The sequence below is a fragment of the Plodia interpunctella genome, chromosome 2 (genome assembly GCF_027563975.2).
Source record: "Plodia interpunctella isolate USDA-ARS_2022_Savannah chromosome 2, ilPloInte3.2, whole genome shotgun sequence".
Lineage (NCBI taxonomy): Eukaryota > Metazoa > Arthropoda > Insecta > Lepidoptera > Pyralidae > Plodia > Plodia interpunctella.
In genome coordinates this window covers 10,522,260-10,544,338 of record NC_071295.1, presented here as the reverse complement: position 1 = coordinate 10,544,338, position 22,079 = coordinate 10,522,260, and the positions used below count along the sequence as shown (strand labels likewise).

Here is a 22,079-nt window from a genome sequence, read left to right as displayed (position 1 = left end):
TACAAAATTGCTTGCAAATGACTTAACCAATTACGTCGAATAGAATTCCTAATCAGACTTTAAGTCATACATTTGAAATTACTTGCACATGCCATTAGAAACTTGAACCGCAGCTTCGTTGGTGATTTTACGACAGATTTCCTATAAGGCTAAACTACAGATCCCAGATGGCTTTGCGCATGGTTACATTAATAAATTAATGTTAATATGTGTGTATAAATCATGTACTACCAGCAGTTTATTCATTATACGATAATATGCTGAGGGAATATTATAAATTATTAAGTGAAACTGATTGCAATATGAATTCGCAAATAATGAATTAAGCTGTAAGGTTAAAATCGTTCTCACTTATAACCAAACACTTTGAGCCAGCACAAAAAATAATTTTAATATAATGTTGAATCCCGGATTAATTTAGTCTGTATTGTCGGATCGAATACGGAATTCCCATCGTTGATTTCTTTTCTATTCTGAACTTCCCAGAGACTGTTGTAATATTTTTCACTTTATTACTGTGTATCCACAGTTCAGATTTTCCTAGAAAAAGCCCAGGCCCTGGGCCCAAGCCCAGGGCAAGCAGCTATAGTTAACAGTAATGGTGAAAGTAGAAGCTGCGGTGAAGTTTGTAGCGCCGCTTCTTCTTCTCCTGCACTTTGGAAGCCGGCAGTAGACTTAGTTCAAGTAATTTTTTTGACGTCAATAAGTGATGTATATCATCATAAATTGAATAAAGAATTTTGAATTTGAATTTGAATTTGAGGTAGATATTTTAATTCAATTTGATAAATTAATACCTATATATAGAAGAAGATCAATACAGCACAGGTTTGCCATATAACCACTTAGTAGTTTAAGACTCGACGTGCTTCGAATGCATAAAATTGGAATAATTATGGCGTAAAATATCAAAGCGTTAACAACAATTTGAATTGAAACTTCCATATATTTTTTCACCCAATACCAATGAGAAAATACTCACATATACATATATAAAACTTGAAAGTCATTCAATTTCTGTTTCGTTTTAATTTTAATTTGCAATATGGGAAATTAAATAGCGTCTATGCGTCACCTAGTGGGGCTGTTACTTTTGTTTAAAATCATTAAAGCGAATGAAATCAGCCTAAAAACTAAATCAAAACACGTTATGACTCATAGATTTAGGTATTTCCGATAGTCAAGGATGAAAAAACATCAACATTTTTTGCGTGTCTCTAGCTAATTTTAAACTATCGTATAAATACAACACAGCACCTGAAATCCGATCGGCTTATCTTACAAATAGTGCCACATCATTTTTTTATATCCCAGTAAAAGTAGTCTACTATTATAGTAGACTTCTATTCCTTGGTCAATTAATTTCAGGCTTTCCATTTTTAATATTGTTTTAGTCTTTAGATCATTCAACAATCATTGAAAAATTTTGTGCATGTGCCAGACCCACCAGCTTTTCCATTTTCTAGGACGATTCCATCTCACAAACATGGTCAAAAGTAATTTCAAACACTACAGCCAACCAGTGAGAAGTTATTAATGATACTAATTACACATATTATGTGAAGAAATAACTCACCAAGCCACCAGGCGCCAACCCATTTCGGATCACTAGAATCGTAGCCTGGGTCCAGTAGCGGGTTCACGTACACCCTGGTACAGAGAGCGCCGAGGAGGAAACCCAGGGCTGGTCCAATCACACGGATGCCGATGGTTATGGCTGCGAACAATGGACACAAAAGTAACTTGAGAACAATAATCAATCTTGTAACAATTTTAAATTATCAAGCACCATAGTTATTCCTAAATTTCGTCAGTGTATTGTAACGTAACTCTATCTTCATCTATCTATTTCATTGGAACGGTTCCTTCGCTGTAGAGCGTCGGAAGTTTACTAAAACTTTAAAACCGATACATAAAAAGTAAATGTAACTCCAATTTAACACACTCTGCAAAAGAGAGCTGTATAATTTTTATACAGTTTTAATCTAGCTGTATTAATGGAGGATATTAATGGAGTGCCAGATGCAGAAGTCAGCTGTAATGTAATATATAAATGAAAAATATGGTAAACGTAAAAATCGTGCAAGTGAATTCTGGGAAGATCATGATCTCTCGTTTAAACATGCTGTCAATATTAATAGACATAATCGAGAAGGCGGAGGTCTCCATTATGCAAATTGAGATGGACTCGCAGACAAAATAACCTACAGTCATTTATCTCAATAGTAATAGGGCTGAGAGGCTAATTAGGGGTCGTTAAACCATGACGATAAATTATTCTATCCAAGGGATTCTCGCAGACTTACATGCATTGTTCAAAAGAATTGTCGGTTCAACACAAAATGATGATTGATATATATGCCAAACATGTTACTCGTCAGATGATGATAATAATTATTAGCATAATATATAATTATTTGACATTTCAAATCCAAAAACGATAACCTTTCGAACGACAAAAGGCTCTTCACAAAAACAAGACCCCGCCTGATCTACCGAAGAATTTATCATCTCATCGCTCGAAGCGTGTCCCAGTTACGAAATTAAATTAAGCCTTGTAATAATAAAATAATAAAGGTGCGTCCCGGGGTTAGTGACCAGAAAACAATCAGGTACTAAGGTTCCAAATGTAATACTTCCCAGAAATCGGCCGCATCGCTTGCCAAAAACGTTCCTCGAATGTTCTTATACGGCGATAAAATAAAAAAATTCACGCTCCTATTATCATCACGCGCTTTTGTAATAAATAGTCGCAACGTCGTCTGGAGCTTGGGAGTTTCCAAATCGGCCATTGCTCTCGGCTGCATACACGTTTTTTAGCAACTCGATATACACCAAGCTTTACCGGTCAAGATACGTCATTAACATTGTTTCCGAATGCTTCTCCTCCGAATTAACGCACGACGATTGTCAAAAAATGACGAATTGCGTCATTAAGCACCCAAGATATGCGAAACTTGTGACTGTTCCCAGCGGGACATGGCAAAGATAAATCGATACTATACATATGATTTCTGACAATAAAAAAAAAACTATTAAAAAATTTCAATAAAATGTAACTAAAAATTATATTTTACATAATATGATCAACTTGAAACTGAATACAGACAGATCTACATGAAATTCTAAAGGCAGTAAATATTATGTAAACCATCACAAGGGAAGACAACACTAGAGCAGACACCTATATAAATAATAGTAAATAAGATAGATAAGAGCGATGATGCTGGAGAAATTTCTTTTATTATTTATAAGTCTATGATAGTTGAAAAAACACAGCAGATATGAAAGGCATGAGGGCTGCAACCGATAACCTTGCTGCGTCCGCTTCAGTAAATAAGGTCGTCCAACTGCCACAATCTCTAATAGCATGATATAAAATATGAAACACAACTATTAATTAGTTATTATATGATTTTATAAGAATGTAATACTGTTACTGTTTTAAAGATGTGAACATGACAGAGTGGAAACATGGGACTGTAGGTAAATGAAAAAAGTACTAGCATTGATATACCCGTCCACATTGTGTACGATAGGGAGAAGATTCAGGTCAAAAAAAAAGTAATTAGCATTTCACTATGACATATAACAAACTAAACTGGATTAAAATGAAAACAATAAATTAGGATAAAAGATAATGATTATTTTTATGCCAAATACATAAATAATAACATCGTTAATTGTTAATATTTCTAAAGTAAGACTGGGATAGTCTTCGTTCAGTAACAATCGAAATTATCAAATTTGGTCTACTAATGGTCATTGCACCCGTTGCAAAATTGTTTTTGGAAGCGTGTGACTAACGCGCTTCGAAGTATATGAATAGACATTGTGTAGTTCCTTGCGTATATGCATACACCTGTTCAAACACTGTGCGATGAATATTCTAAAACATGATAATAAGAATACATTCGACTTAGTAGTTCCACTTCCTGATATCTTTCCTGATGTCTTATTTTATACGATTTTATTTTAAATCGATCTTATAATATCAAATTGGAAAAATTCACAATCATACAATTACGATTCCCAAGAATTTATTGCATACAAGAGATTAGTTATATGGTAAAGAATTGTATCAGTTCTATATCAATCATTTGATAAACTAATTCTACTGATAAATTGCAATTTCGACCTCATGTTGACATACAGAAAATTGCACGCTATCATATGACATATATCGTAATCTAATCTAGTGTGACGTTACTTCATAACTGACCTATGACAACTACAGTATGTGTCTCAATGCAATTCGATAGCTAGAGTACTGGTGAAAATTTTGCAATGGACGTTTCTTATGAAAATTGCCACCGAATTATTTCTTGAAGTTTACAAAATACAATTGTACAAAACAAATTAGGTCAATACCATTCCTGTTGTATACCAATTATAACACAAACAATACTTACTTACCAATTCTCGGTATTTACAATGCCAAAACTACAATGCCTTATTTTCAAATCCTTATTATTGGCGGTGTAAAAACTGTAAAAATTCCATCTCTCTTCTTGAAAGGCAACATTTTTATGTAAAGCGCAGTCCGTTTAATTGACTTAACATTGTAGTTTTAATGAAAAGCATCATTAAAGGGATTTCACTGTAATTAACCTTTATATCGTATTGTTTTCCATTTTAATGAGAAGCGTAGCAAAAACTCGATAACTTCCATGAATTTATCAATGTGTCTTATTTTTGAAGCGTTTCAAAGTATAAAAATTAAGTGTTTTTTTTATCTGTGTGATCTGCGTTAAATATTGAATAAATAACAAAGGGTCAAACGAGAGAGATGGATATATATTTGCAGTATGTGCAATTTGTAAAGAAGACTCTCTTCACACTAGATAATACAATCGATTCTCAATATTGTCTAAAAAAATAAAATTCATGATAAAGCTAGGATATTGATATTTTATTGGTTCAATCCTGAGCACAATCTTGCCTGGTAAAATTACCACATCGCCAGCAATAACCAATCATGCTACACTCTCTCAAATCCAAAAATCATCAGATAGAATCCTAGATACAAGTCACAAATATACGGGCTTGTAATATTTTATGTCGTAACATTTGCCAATCAACTACGCAACAGCCACGTGGCGCTACAATTTGAGATCTGCTCTACTAACCGATATACGTAAAATAGTTCAAACTATTACAGCTTTATTATATTGTAGTCAACGCTTTTAACAAAATTGGGATCCATTTTTTAAAACGTGAGCTTTTATTTTGTTTGGTTTATTATTTATTATCCAGACCGAATCGTCGTCTAGATTTTATGCCGCACTTCTTTCTAAAAACTTTAGGAATTCCTTAAAAAAACTTACTAAAAGCAGTCCTTTGAAAACACCTGACTGTTTTAAAATAAACAAATATCGTGAACAAAGTCCAAATTTCACCAACCTTCAGGCTACAATGTTAGATATCTTTACTTTATATCTGCTATCTTTATGTCTGATACTTTATATGATCTACAATGCAAAGGCGACGTCGGCATAGAAAGGGAAAACGGCGACGTAACCATTGCCAAGTTTATAGAAAGCTAGGTTCTTGGCGAAGGCACTACTAAACAACTGAATATCGGTTAGGATACGATAGAAACTACAGATGTTATACAAAGCAATGTTGTAAGGCAAATAATATAATGAGAAGAAAATATAATCACACCAAATATTATAGTATGCTTTTTTATGCGATTATGTTTTCTTACGACTAGAATTATTAATTACAAAATGAAGAACTTCACAGATACATCTCATGAAGAGCTAAGCTTCTAGCTTTAAACACACCAGAACTCCACAAACCCTACCTAAGCGTAAAAGTTAAGACTAAAGGCAACAAAAACTATTAGTTACGTATGCCCGTGCAACCCAAACGATTACATTTATCTGATATTATTGCCTTTCTATAGAGCACTACCGTGGCAATGTGCCAATTTGAACACCAAAAAAATGGCACCTGAGAGAATGACGTGCTCTATCATGATTTGGAAATAATATATCATTGTACCTATATGCCTTTCTACAAATATCCTCTTAGTTTTAACCAGAATGAGATTTAAAAGAGATTGCAAAGACAGATAGAGACGTGTGGCGTATACTCAACTGACAAAATCTCTTAAATATGAAGAGGAAGAACAGATTTACATTTAGAAGGCTTCAGTTTAATCCTGATTTTCTACACTACAGTCCACAAGGGTCTTATATAACAAAGTTATTTCGGCACACAAGTGACAAATTGATATTAAACCACGGGGGGTTATCATCTGTGTGGTTCCATTTAGCTGGTAATTTTCTCATCATGTAGTCGGGCCACCACAATTCATTGTATTCCGTCTGACGGACGGCGGTGTGATGCAAGATAAATTTGAGACGAATGCGGCAGGCGGCTAATATTATAAATGTTGATTTTAGTTGATATTTGTGTGCTTGTTACCACTTCAATTTGCTTTTACTCAATTTTCTTGAAATTTTGGTACCACGGAAAAGGATATAGGCTATCAATCGTCCTGGAAAAAAGGACTATTGCCATGGAAAATTCAAGCTAACTCTAGTAGTCAATAACTTTAACAGAGTTGTATATTATATGGCTGCGATTGGGTATTCGGCAAAACTTAGGAAACATTTATTTTTAGATGATTATCTTAAAATTGTTTATAAACAAAAAAAAACAACATCAATGACAATGAGATATGGACTCTCTGTCACACCATTTTGACATTTTGACATCATGGAACATTTCCCCAATCTTTTAGCATTCACTGTGAACATCATAAATATCATCCAATCACAAATTTACATCGTCCCAATCACATGTCGCCACAGCCACAGCATACGCTTTAGGGCAGCACCAGATACAATTGCTATTTCAGTTATCGCAAGTGTGTCAGTAGGACGGCGCGTCTCGGCGACAATTTCAGCCTATTGAGGATATTAGTCCCTTGCGTACTCCGAGGTGCATGCCCTAATTTTGTCTTTGCGTCATCTTGCGCGCGTATTTATAGCCAACTTCAAAAAAAGGAGGAGGATGAAATTCGTCGCGATATTTTTAAAAGAAAGAAAACGAGAGACATCATTCATTTTAATAATATTTTTTTGTGAATGAAGCACCTATCTTTGAAGCCAGGTGCCCTTTTACGACATGATCCTTACCATACCTTCTCATTTATTTGATCTACAGAGTACTAAAAAGGAGACCCTCTTTCTCATTTAGTGTCTGTTTTCCCATCATTCAAAGTTTTAAGTACTACATATATCGTGCAAGATGGCCTCTTCTTGGTGTTTTACTAGTACATAGTGGAGATTCAAGAATTAGTGTTTGCACAACAGCAAGTTCTGATGAAAATATTTTATAAATAAAATGACCATAAACACATACAAATCGTTCACTCAGTATCACTAACGATTTCTCCGAATCCCCAAGCCATATTTGTAAATCGATAAATAAACTGCATCCTTTACTTCTCGATTAACGATAAATCTTATCACGATTTAAAATGTTTTATCAACATTCAAATGCAAAAATATGCACAGCGACCACACAATAATTCATTCTATACGGTACTAAATTACAACGAACTTGTTAATTTAGGTCGAACAATTTAAAATGCATGGCATCATGGGCCTCGATGGACCTAATCGATTAAAATATTCTATATCGATAGGCTTTTGTATTTTGTTCTCAGTTATTCGAAAATATTACCTAGAAAATTCATAAGTATATTACATAAAAAAGTGTTGTGATTAAATTTTAATGATTTCAACAACAACAAAAAAACTGGCCAAGAGCATGTCGGACTTGCACACCAAGGATTCCGTAGCAACAACTTATTTTGCATGCATTATAGGTAACTAAATAAATATACGCTAATTATATTAATAGGTCGGCATAATCATAGGCCCTAATGTTAAAGGTTGAAGTTTAATTCAATATTTGAATCGCTTTATACAGATTCCTAAATAGGATATGCAATTATAGAAATTATCTCATATTTTATAATCTTCTTCATCGATTTTGGTCAAACCAATTTTCTTTTCAAGTTTTTATTGAATTATTTATATATAAATTATGAAAGATAACATGCGAATTTAAAATTGGGTATACCCAATTTTAACAATTAAACACGGTGACAGAGTTTTTACTACTTTCGAATAATCAAAAAACTGTTTTAGAAACCTTCACATCTCCTAATGATAAGCCACAGTACTATTTTGTCTGAAAAAAAAAATTCAGACTTATAATATTATTTTTCAAAATCATACTATACAATTTTGTAGCGGTTCATTGAATCTACCTACCAAATTTCAACCTTATAGTCTACGAATAAAATTACTGTGACTGAGTGACAATATACGGACAACCGGACGGACAGACGAACATGACGAAAGTATAAGGGCTCCGTTTTTAGCATTTGGCTACGGAACCCAAAAAATACATACCTTGAAAAGGCTTCGTAATCCTATTATTACTTTAGTAAAACAAAATCAAATACTTATTAACAAAGAAGGCCGTTTACCAAGTGACAAAGAGGTAAAGTGAACACATACAACCCAAACAAATATTATTAAAGGAAAAGCCACGGATTTTGACCTCCGTCTTTTAAGTATTTAATTTGGAAAATAAACACAATTGAATAAAAAACTACTTTAATCCTATGAATACAAGATATAAAAAGTAAAAACACGTAAACGAGAGGAAACATTTATATTTGAAACAAAGTAGCAAATTCTCATTTAGGATTAAAATACTAACCATAGTCACACTACACTTTCATAACTATTTAATAGAAGATTAATTCAAATTATTTGAATCCTACCTTATACCTACCTACATATACATTTACCTTCATACTTTATATATACTTAGCTCTATAAATTTCAAGAATTCAAATAAACCAGAGAATTTACTATCGATATCGAGCGAAATGCGCATACACGATCGATATAAAATGATCAATAAAATCGTTAACGGGAATTTAGATTAATTATAAAATTAATTTATTGTTTATCGATAAAGATGTGAATAATGTGTTTTGTCTTTAACACGATTATCTAATTGATTTGGTTTTTTAAACTGTTCTAATCCACTTTCATTATGTTTTCTGTGGCACACGTGTAATAGAATAAAATGGGATGAATCAAGAAATAACTTATCCAGGTTTTAGCCGCAGCTCCTCTCCGTAATGACTGTACATAGTCTTTGTAAAATATCTAAAAGTCATTAGCGTATTCATTACTTGACAAAACAAAAAACAAATATCTACTAAACATATTACCCATCTGTGACGACGCCCATTTGTCAAACACAGGAAATCGTCATTCTGTTGAGACATTCCCTAACGATAACACAAGCACAAACTCCAGACAATTAGTTACTTAACTCCCCACGGTGCAATAATCCATACTGTTGACATTTTTTGTCATACACATGTGTATTTATAACAAAAAAATTCATTCAATTTTCTATCGGCTATCATTATTCTTTTTGTTAAATTAATTTCATTAGTGACCATTTGTAATCTATCTATAACAAACATTCATACCGTACGTGAGATACAATGAACGCAGTCAGTAGAACTAAAAGTCAGTAGGTATAATTTTTTCCTCCATGCCGTCTGAGACTCTGAGCAGAGCAGGTATTTATTTTTTGCAGCATTTCCTTTGAAAACTTTTTACATTATCTTACATGTATAAATCAAAACGAGTTGGTATTTAAAATGCCATAATTTTCCGGTTATATAAGCGTAGATCGCAACACGGATCTCCTGACCAAAAGTAGTAACTCATCGCGGTACCGCTTTCTTTTTAAATTTTGAATGGTTGCATAAAATTGCAGATGTGAATACGGGACACCGATTGTTAATTGCGCAAGCCTTTCGCCGGGAGTAGGGTGACCGCGCGCACTTTAAGATTATAATCCGACTACATTCCTGAAATAAAACATGTTGTCATCATATAATCATTTAAAATTAAGTGCTCCGCAAGCTAACCATTTATAGACTAATATATTATATTGACAGCGATGGCAAGGCCAACTCTTTGTTTCCTTTGCCTATGCGCCTATGCGTGCCTAGCCTAAAGTGGAACTAATTAAAACTCACGACAACATTCTGTGAAATAAGTAAGCATTTCAATCAGGATTCTATGGATTTCTAACTCCATTTAGTTATAATGGATTTAAAAGGGTTTATTGATTAATGGCTTAAAATAATTCAGCCAGGGCCTGGTGGTAGAGTAAGCCATAAGGGTAGTAATAGTAGGGTAAGCAATATCGAAAAATTGATTCAATGATCAGAAAATGTAGGATACCCATAACGTGCAACGTGGAGAGAATTTAGGAAAACGAACCCGGCCCTAGGCCGCTTTGTGAAAAAAGTAAACGCTCAGATGGCAGAGATTTGGCTAGCAGTGGAATTATAGCTTAGCGGCAGCCCTAACCGGAGGGCGTCCGGCAGAGTCCGTCGTAGGCAGCGCAGTGGGCGGCGTATATGATTTATACAATTTTACACGCCGAATTTATTGCTTGCAAAGCGCGATCCAGCCACAATCGCAATCGAAAGAACAATTTATGAAGCGCAAGCGCAACGCTCGTCAGTGCAGCTTATTGTTTGCGAATTTGCAGTCGCAAGTTTCAATGCAGCCATTATAATGGCTGCTTTTAAGCTTTTATCTGACCGTATGTACACCTACTATTTTACGATTGGCATTTCCTTTAATTTATTTTCTTGGATCGAATGTCGATATCATATTTTTGAACATGAGTTGCAAGTCTCGCATTTAAATTGGGACTATTATTATTATTGACTGATTTTAGATAGAGAGAAGCAATGACAATATTTCTATGATATTCTTTACATTATTGTAACAAACATATAGACTTTTCAAAAAACTAATTCTCCTAGTTTTATTACGCACTCCTACAACGTAAGTACGATTTCTTTTTGATGCGCTACGACATGAAGTAAATAAAGGATAAAATCTAATAAGGACAACAATAAAACATTAATAAATTCACTCACCCATATAAAGCGGGGACTGCCTGCTGCCGACGTTGTCATCGACGTAGGGTATCCCGAGCGTGGCGATGCCGGTCTGCCCCACGCCGACCACCAATAAACAGATGAAGAGCCACGGGATTATCACCGCCGTTATGGATGACCGCGTCTCGGTACTCCTGAACTGGCTCGCGTCACAGATCGTCGCGTTCGCGTACTGAGAACACACCGGCGCAGGACCCGCTCTATGCGCATCCAAATGCACATCCAACAGCCGCGTCCCGTACAGCATATGCGGCACCACACAGCCGATCACTCCCACTGCCAATATGAGCATCATGCAAGCGATCCATCGAGGCCTATGTCCTCGACCCGCCAGGTATGTCAAGAACAATGCTGTACATATCTGTCCTATCTCTGTCGCCGCTAGCAACACTCCCGTCGTCTTCGACTCCATTTTAAACAGCTTCTCTATCGTAGTTGTGACGCTCACGAAATATGTAAGGAACATGCCCTGCAGTACCCAGCCCGAGAGAAACACCAGCATGAACACTCTGGTGGAGTGGAACGCGGAGCGCTGTTGCACCTGTTGCGCTGTTGGGATCTTGCAGTCAAGGGATCCATTGTTGTTTCCTGTTGCTAATCGTTCCTGTTCTTCTGGAGTGGCTTCGACGCCTTTCATGGCGGCGTCCTCGGCCGGAGGGCCCGCGGGACCCGCCTCCCCTCCCGCTGTGACTGTCGCGACGACGCTCGCCCTGCGACAATAGAAAATCTTTTTATAATCTCACTCTAAATTTCAACTTTACACGTAATTACTCAACTCACGTCATTATCTAGCCGCAACTAACGTAATCTACTACAACCCTCGGTGATCGGCCGGGCGGAAAATGTTTACACGCGAATATCTAATGCGTTTCCGTATAACGGGGCGCGCTGATCAACATGCGAAAAAAACTCGAATTCTTATTTTAATTCCAACTCCTGCGCATATTTCGGGAGCGAGCTCGAAAATAGAGGAGGCTGCGTGCGCACAACCAGCACAGCGGAGATAGACTGCATGGAGTGACTGCAGCGCGATGCACCCGTTTCGCCCGCCCCTCGATTCTTCCCACACGGGGTTTTTATTGGCCGTCTGACCGTTTTTTGTGCCGTACGCATTTACACGAGAGCCGACTGCACGACGCCCTCCTCCTAAGATTCCCTCTCTCGTCTCGACACTGCGGAATGTCTTTGTCTCACTATCCGAGCTTTTAAGCTCTCTGTTTACATTTTACTAGTTACGGCTACGGCCATTATTTTTAAGGTGTACTTAAATTTTAAAAGGATTTGTTTGACAACAGGACTATTGGGTTGTGCCGCAACCCAAGCATTGGATAGTATAAGATACACGTTTTAATACTTGTTTGTTTTTAAAAGCAAATTCGTAAAATATAAGCAACTAAAGCAATAATACTAAATTAAGATAAAAACAACCACTCATCGAACTCATCAAACGATCAATAGCTTTTAAGTGTAAACTAAACAAAAACACATCGCCTCCAGCTAATCTAAAAACGATGATAAATGTCTTTATTTAGAAAACAAATGGTACAACATCGATTGGTAACTAAAAGAGAATGATACAGACAGACAAACATCGCAATAACACCAGGAGCGGAATATTAATGTGTACGAGTCACACGTTTAACTGGACTTGCAGAACTGACCAGGGCGATGACCAGAGGACACGCAGACAACTAAAGCAAAACTTTGCAGTGCTACTAGACCTATAGTAATCATCTACATGGCTTGGTCGACATATAGCTGCACACACACACAGTGAGAAGATGTGCCTAATATTTGTAGAGTAACTAGTAGTATATGTAAAAAGACAGGCAATTTATCCAAAAACATAGGCGCTAACTATGACAAAAATAGTCTCTGGTCTAGAGCGATGTTAAAATTTAATACAGCATGACAAGATACGCCTCGCGACATTTCTCGTTCATTTCAAAGAAAACACTAACCATAAAATACTTTTTTAATATTCCTGGTCGGACGATAGAAATATTGTATCAAGTAATGCCATAAAAGGTGTTGATTATAACTGGAGTTCCTTAAGGAATTAAAGATAATGTAGCCGTAATAAATTTTCACAAACATTTATCAACAGACACAAATCAGTAGTAATACGTTTAATTTTGACCTATGAATTCGCAAAAGTAAATCATTTGGAGAGATATATAGACTTCATGAAGCTGATACGATGATAAATCGTTCACATCCCAAGAAACTGAAAAAGAGACACAATGGTAACTAGAAGAACATTCTAGAAACTAATTACAAGATGAATCAATCGACCCATTTTTTACTGTGCCGATAAATGAACTCATTGTCGAATGCATTCCAAGATAAGCAGTCGAAACTGCAGTACTCGTTGCAACGGCTATCGGACGACGCTATCGTCGGTGATAACGGGACGCTCGGGTGCTTGCAGGTTGCCGACCTATTTTATCTACAGACTATCTATAGCCCATCGCTTCATGCGCAAAGATTGTTATTTAAACACAGGCACTAATGATTGTCTTGTACTGTTGACCGCACTTAAAGATCTGTTCCAGTAAAAAAAAAATCGATGATTCTTATCTACTTTACTACCACAGATTTTTATAAAGAATTTCAAAATAAAAAAATTAAGGTAATTTAAAAGTAGATATTAAATATTCACAAAAATGCCAGTCACGACAATTCGTTGCCTATAATAACTTCAAATTGCCGGTAATAAGATCAATAAAATATTTGAAAATACAATTATTTGAGTAAGCAAAATTGTTCACAACATCACTATTGTTTGTATGTATTGTTTGTATATTTTGCTTCACCTGTGTGTGAACACAGGTGAAGCCGGATCTAAATATTGTTATTTTTAAATTTTCAACAGGCGCACTATTATTCGGCACCATGCTTGGAGACAAAATAAAGCAAAACAGAAAACGTCTCTTTGATATGCAGCCAAATTTAATATTTATAGCTATGTGCTGAAGTGCCAAACTTCTAAATTATATTATTATATTTCTAGATTAAATCTACACTTTTTAGACTCTTTGCGATCATTATTCTCCGAATGGTAAATGGTAAAACAAACGCAATTAGGAGGATGTAAAAAAAGATCATCAGAAATACTCGCTTATGTAACGTAGTTAGGGATTTGTATTAATAGATTCGATTTAGATGAAATCGAAATTTTATAGTAGAATACAGTTGGTCGACTATTACTCAAGCTAACTTAGGTGTGATCGTTTTCCTTCGTTATATATCGGGTACAAATGCCGCAGCGTTTGAATTCCTAACAGCAATCGACGTTTCGTTCGTAACCGGGAACTATTCTGAAGTCTTTATTATGCTAAAGCTTAATAATTTAGGAACGATTAACAAAATCCAAAAACGGTCTTCCCACACCTCATATTTGAAAGACATATCCAACGACGATGAATAAAAAGTGAGCCGAGCAGTCGATGCAAAGGCAGCTCTCGAGGACAAAGTCTAACAATTAATCTAATCCGAATTGAGCGAGCCATGAATCATGTCGCCGCCAGCTTATTGGCATAAATTGAATAAATGATCGTTCAACGAAAAGAAATAGAATCCTTATCTTCAAATGCAGCTATATATCAAAGTAATCTAAACATGATGAGAATACAACCCACTGAATACCTTATAACTTTTTACAATATATATAATGTCCGTTGCTGCGAAATCAGCGACTTCTATTTTTAAAGATAAAAAGAAACAACAGACAAAAAAAAATACAAATCGAAAACATCAAAATTATCTTCAACGTCAACCCATATCAAAATTCAACAAAGCACAGTGCTGAAACACAAAAAGATACAGGGCATACATTTCGGGAAACATCACTCGATCAAAAATTAAGGAAAGTAATGGAATAAATACCTAAAAATAAAACTAGACTAGAGTTTACATTTGGAGATTTTAGTAGATAATAAAATAATAATATACTAAATAGTTTTAATGCTTGTAGAAGATTAACACGAATAACCTTACAATGTTCTTCACAATTTGTAATACCTATTGCGTTTTGAATTTCATATTGACAGCAAGGAAGTTAATACCATTGTAACCAATTCAGAGGGAATAAGAAATACAAAATGGGACTCCTTTGAATACGCTGAAGGAAAATAAAATAACAGATACGATGCAGAGATACTATAAATAAAAGATGATCTCGAAAACAGACATACTAATAAATATTAAATAAAATTGTCTTTAAAATGTATACATAGGTATACAATAGATAAGATTAAATCTTATTCCAAAAACGTGGAGAGGATGAATGTCACTAATAATGCATTGAACACATGACATATGGACGAAAATAAAGGGAAGTACATGGGCGATGTGGTATCAACCGAGTGAAGCATTGAAGACGTCTTATGATCACTCTGGTGAGTGAGAGGACAACGTGCGCGGTCAAGGCGAGTGAGCCGATACCTGTTAGTACCGATGACACCGCGCACACGAGATTGATCACCAATCTGAACGAAAACGCAGACAATAAGAACAGTTTTGGCTTAAATTCAACGGTTCTAAACAATATTGAATATTCAGATAAAATTGCACAATAAGAAGAAAAAGTATAAATTAATGTATTTTTTTATATTCGAATGAAAACATTTATCACAGGTACATTTTCATAAACTGTTCGAAACTAACATAAAATTATACTCATATACTCATAATTACAACAATACATACTGAGAAAATAAATCGTGATATACATAGGACTCAGCCTAAAATATTTAACAAAAGTTATAGATTTTTTTTATTAAAAAATAAGTGACTAATAAATTGAAAATGGTAAAACTGAATATTCCATAGGTATTATAAAATTAAGACCAGCATGGAGTTATTTAGCTATAAATTTATACAACGGTAGGGCATTTGAATAGCTAATAAATCTAATAAAAGATGTATTTGTCGTGCAGGCTGCAAGTTCAGTGCAGTCAATAAATACCAGCACCATCACAGCTCAAATGAAGGCAATAAACTCCAATTGAACTATTAAATTGTAAGAGCTGCCAATTGCTACTAACACATGATCGCATTCAGATGATTTTTCAATTCATTAACAAACAATAACAGAGAAAATGAAATGAACATCACAATTTAGGTATGCATTCGCTTTTTAATCAAAATAAAGTTTCTAAGATCCTTTAAGACATAAGCTCATCATGCAACGTAAAAACCAAACAGAATTTAGATAATGCTTTTTTTTAATTTTATGGTACATATTACAATATTTATATAAATTCAGAATTAATTATTTATAGGTACTGAGCTTGTAAAAGATAATAAAGCTGTTGAACTAAAACTACTGCTGCATCTTGTGAACACGATACAGGTGGGTGTCAACAACACGTAAATTTTGTTGGAGGCTTTATTAACCGGATTTTGCCCACTATAATTCAACACATAAGTCACATAAGTAATATAGATCCAAAAGTTACCATCAGATTTTGTCCCTGGTTAATATTGTAGGAGAGCCAATTAATCGTTTAATTCCTCGCTTATAAAATACACAAAATATAGTTTGCAAGGTTACTGAACTACAACCACTGAAGTTGCTAATGATAATATACACCCGATGGTGACGAGTTTATTAGTTTATTAAAGAAGATTTTTATTCTTCTTTTACGTTAACAATAAATATAATTTATCATAATTATATATTTATTTCCAGAGAGCAATATTATATTACATAATTAGGTCGTTAATGGAGTAAACGCCTTAATTGATCACCTATTAGCATTTAAAATTAATAAATAATCTGTGCTCAGACTCCTAGGAGCAGGATCCAGTTATTTTAATTGACCACGTTCTGTCGGTCGATCCAATGATAGTTAATAACATTTACAAACTTACTTGCGTGACTACCACTGTATTTGCAAATCAAATCCAACTTAATGCGTGTATTAATTTTCAACAGCAGCTGCTCTGTGTCGTTGCACCGAATGATTTATACCAACTGATAAGTCCCAGGTAAGTTAATTATTACAAACCAATTCTGATTTGCATTGATAAAGCTAGAGTTGCTATAATGATAAACGATTATTGGGCAAAATAATGACAAATTGCTCGCACCCTAAATTTTTCATGTAATTCTGTACATGGAAGAGTGAAATTCAATACCATTTTTATAAAAACAATTAATAAAAATCAACAATACGCTATCTATCGTCACCAATTGGTGACCGGATCCGAAGGGACCGATAAATCAACAACATGAAAAGAAGAAATTTCGATTAAATGGCTGTTTAGGCATTTGCCTAAACAGCCATTTAATCGAAACTCGATAAGGAATAGTAAGAAAATAACAAATAAGACTTAAACGAAATTCACATAAAAATACGTAGAGTACTATGAACCGCCTGGATAAACCTAAGTGTCTACATAAACCAGCCACGAAGATGTCCTGTGGCGCGAACTTGCTGCAAAGATACTAATATACTGGTTTTAACTTACTGCTTAATAAAAACGCGTAAATAATTCTATATATTCTTCCATAAATTTCATAACATCAGTGTATTCGATTAACTTGGATGCTTTCTTTGATGTAGTTCAGCACAATTTGAAATTATCTTGAGAAAACCCGGTCCCCGTTGACTGATCAGTTACCTGATGTACGTGTACCTAATAAATATGGCTGCGAATAGATGAATATAATCGTTTAGACATATGACATGGTAGCCTGACGACCAGCTTTTAGACGTGTTGTATAATAGGAAATTAACATAAAGAAAGAAGAAGCGCAAGAGCAATTTCAAAAAGAAGATCAAATATATAAATGTTGTGTCCAGTCATTATGGTCTAGTATGGAGCGTGTTCACGGGTATACATTGCGCAATACTGACATAACAGCACCTTGACATTGTTGATCTCATACACGGCTCCGTGCCAAAGCCATCAGGTAACAAGACAGACGCGGGAAGCTCGCTAATCGACACTGGAATATGAATTACTTGTACACAAGGATGCCGGTGAAATATACGTAGGTACCTAAAGAGTATGAGATTTAAGCTATTTGTTTTAAAACAAATACCATTTATAAGACGAATTAAAAAACTGCATTCAAAGTTTCAATGTTGGAAAAAAAGCTTATGATAATTATAGTAGACATAACATTGAAATCATGTCATTATTTTATGCGTGACAGAGCTACAAAGACCGCACAAAATATTCATCGTACGTTACGGGTATATAATATGAATACGAAATTTTAAAAAAACTCGACAAACATCGCAAATAATCGTTGTAGATACAGTAAATACATAGGTAGGTAGATAGATAGATAAATAGATAAATAGATAGATAGATAGATAGATAGATAGATAGATAGATAGATAGATAGATATATAGATAGATAGATAGATAGATAGATAGATAGATAGATAGATAGATAGATAGATAGATAGATAGATAGATAGATAGATAGATAGATAGATAGATAAACTCTTTATTGCACCATTCACAAAGGAGTTATAAGTTACAACAAGATATTCAAACATAATGAGTGCAAAGGCGGATCGCTAATGCAATTTCTTCCAACCAACCTTTGGATGGAAAGAGAAACAAGTAAACTAAGAGGGTGCAGTAAACTTAACAGTATTAAATAAATATACAAAAAAATAAAAAATTGTTTACAAGCGTAAATGTTGATGTTATAGAACAATGAATAAATATATAATAGATTAAAGAATAATATAATGAGACTTTGTAAATCACCTTTTGCAGTTATTAATATAACTAACCAATGGAAAACTGTACATATGACGTAGTGAAGCCAGAGTGTTGGATAGGACAAGGTCGAACCAACGATCGAGTACCATCAATTTGACACTACTCACCTCCGCTCATTGAGCAAAGTGGAACGTGTAAATGAAGAAACGAAACGCTACCCTGTAATCGTTTAACAACTCAATGATGAAACGAATGTCACATGAGAGACCAATATCAATTCAAACATTGAATTGATTATGGATGAAGCAACAGAAAACTTGATTTGAGAGCAAAAGTGACCAAAACGAACAAATTTGTACGGATGAATTAATTTATGTGATATCAAGTCACGAATGTTCGTGTGTTCACTAGATATATGTTGTGTTCGAATAAGATTTATGCATGTACATTATTATTTCACAACAATACGATAAGAATTTGGAAAAAAAATATTATAAATTTTAAAATATCAGAACAATAGTGACAATACTTAAAGGAGAGTCGAAAGAGTAAGGTGAAAGTGATATAGCGTGTCTCAAATTTGGGTGTTGTATCGACGGCGTATCAGTAACGCCTTCGGATTCGGTCATATTGTGTATTTGCATACAACGAGTACTTGAATTCGTGTGGAGAAATCTGGAAACACAAGTTTTTACTGTTCGTTTATTTGTAGTACATATCATTATAACGTACTAGGTTTTGCCCACAACTTCGAGTCAGTAAAAATCCGTCGCCCGTGGGAATTTCAGAAAATACGAAATTCAGAAATTCAGAATTTCTTAGTGCTTCCCTACACTGTCCTAGGATACAACAAATGTCAGCTTTTTACACCCAGTAGTTTCGGCTGTGCGTTGTCTATCAGTTCAGTCACTCAGTAACGGAAGAGTTAAAAAGCTGCAAAGCTAGTGTTTATATAAACTGAACCAGCAAACTGATGCTACAATTGGCATATCTGGATTTAATTTTTTAAATATACTACTTGACTTATTTAAGGCATCTTTTATATTTTTTTCTTCTTGTCAAGTAGTATATTTAAAAAAGAAAAGAAACAAAGCCCTACACATAAAAGAAACACCCTCAGATGGTGATTGACGTACTTAACAACATAAATAAAAGTGGTTTGAAAGTGATCAAAATAACATTCATTTCACTGTTCCCGTTTCGTATTATGTTCACGCCACGAATTAAGGGAACTGTGTCACTTTTTTAAATTATATACATTTATACACATTAAATACATTTGATTTGTAAGAATTATTACTATCTTCATCATTCATAACAACTTTAAAACTTTTTTACTGACGAAAATGCCTGAGGGTTAACGTTCCGAAAACAATTTTTCATTCATCTTATATTGCTTTAAGTGGCAGGTGCTTTTGCAAGCTTATAAAAGACATTCAGACTTAACCTGCTTAAAGTTATTTTCTAAATATGTATTAATATATCTAATCTAATAAGTGTTAAATATTTTGTCTAAAGTGTTACAACACACCCAAAGATTTTACACACACAAATTATCACATTAATCACATTGATAAATGTTATTCAGCGTCTAATTTTAAGAATAGTATAAAAACTTCAACATTTTGTAGTAAAGGTCAAGTTTATCGTTTGAAGGCAAACGCTTTCCAGTTGCCGGCGTTGGGTTATCACAGTTCAGCCATTGGTATTTATCTGCATTTCACCAACAAGTTCAATGTCTACTCTAAAACACGTTTACACAACATGAAAATGATAACTAAAACACTCGGTTGGACCAAGAAGAAAATTGTTGCTGAAGAAACCCTTTTCATAACATGGAGTAATTTGTAACACGACTATCGCTATATTATTAAGTTGTATGGACAGAGAAAATGGTAATACTAAATTATTTCAAACCTATAAATATAAAAGCAGAGGAAATGACAAAACAATTGAAATTCAACCATGGTGAAGGTAAATTTGAAAACTGTGATGAAAACCAACGAAAATTCTACAATAATATATTTTTTTTATAAACGATAATTTGTTTTCGACCGAGCACAATAATACACAATAGACACATATAGAGCACAATAAACACATTTTATTTTATTTTCAATATCCTAGATTAAGTTGAGATCACAAGAAGATAATGATGTCAAGACATAAGTACACTGTTTGACTGTCTCCTGAACCAAATTAAAAAAAAAAACGAATTAACAAAAGCATAAAGCACATACAAACACCAAACGATTAGATGACTAACCCTAAATTTCCAATGACCATGAACCGAAAACCCTCGCACCACCGGATGCAAAACGGAACAGTTAAAAACAAGTATTAATTCTAACAGATAGCTGTTACTCGACCCACATCGGCAACCTCGATATGGCGAAATCGCAATGTAATTTCGCGACGTACATTTTTTGGAACACTTTTACTTTGGCATCGGGCTCGGTCCAGTGTTCGGTGATGACACCAATTTCTCTTTCAATGGATCCCGCGTCTCAATTGTTGCTACAAGTGTGCTAGATAAGTTATTTCCTTAACCAAAGAATACGATTGTACTTTGAACTTATTGTGCGTTTGAGAACTAAAATTAAATGGAAATTGTGTAGCCTATGGGAATAATTTGAAAAATATTCCTAATGATATACAACCAGTTGTGCATATTATTGTTGTTGTTGGTTCAAGAGAAAAATGGGAGAGTATGGCTTCTATTATCAACCATAAGAGGTCTTTTATATTTAGTAGATGAATGAATACATATAGTTAGTTGGCTAGTTGGTGTAGTCTTTCAAGAAAATAAAGCTGTAAATTTTTATGCACCGTTTCTTCTTCACTGACTGATACTTTAGAAGCGGCAGTAAAATCAACTTTAAGTAAATTCTTATTAACGTCGATATGGGAGTCATCGTACCCAATGTTAATAATTTTAAATGAAGTTTCATCATTCATTTCATTGAAAAAAAACTTACATTATATCTCCACCTGAAGAAATTGTAATGATTACCTTCAATTAATACACACATAAAATAAGAAACACTTAAACTATCAACATGGTAACGCCATCCAGTTTCTTCTACAACAGTAAATACGTCTTTATATAACCATTGCGTGGATGGAAACGTACAAATCCGAACGAATTTTTAGCACATTCTTCGGCTTTTATTTTCTTCCGCCCCCACACCACGAGATGCAAATAAGTCCCCTATACAGCAGTTACACAGGCATTTTCCGCAAACTTTTCGCAGCGCGCGTCATCATCACGTAAATCGAGAAACGAATGCACTCGCTGTAAAACATAACTTTCTATTTCGTACGCAACCACATTCGGTTAAGTGCTTTT

At 34.5% G+C, this 22,079-nt stretch overlaps 1 protein-coding gene across 3 annotated transcripts in view; it reads right to left on the bottom strand.

Annotated features, from left to right (window-relative positions):
• LOC128682032 (solute carrier organic anion transporter family member 74D-like) overlaps positions 1–22,079 on the bottom strand; it is a 45,743-nt gene that overhangs the window by 13,411 nt on the left and 10,253 nt on the right. For 2 of the 3 annotated variants that reach the window (XM_064436898.1, XM_064436897.1), the window contains exons 2-3: positions 11,018–11,748; positions 1,577–1,717 (exon numbers count right to left, since the gene is read on the bottom strand). In XM_064436898.1, coding sequence (XP_064292968.1) covers positions 1,577–1,717; positions 11,018–11,675 — 799 coding nt within the window. In that variant the 5' untranslated portion in view covers positions 11,676–11,748. Of the gene's footprint in view, positions 1–1,576; positions 1,718–11,017; positions 11,749–11,818; positions 12,051–22,079 lie in introns of those variants that run through there. The other variant, XM_053766499.2, reaches the window with a different exon arrangement.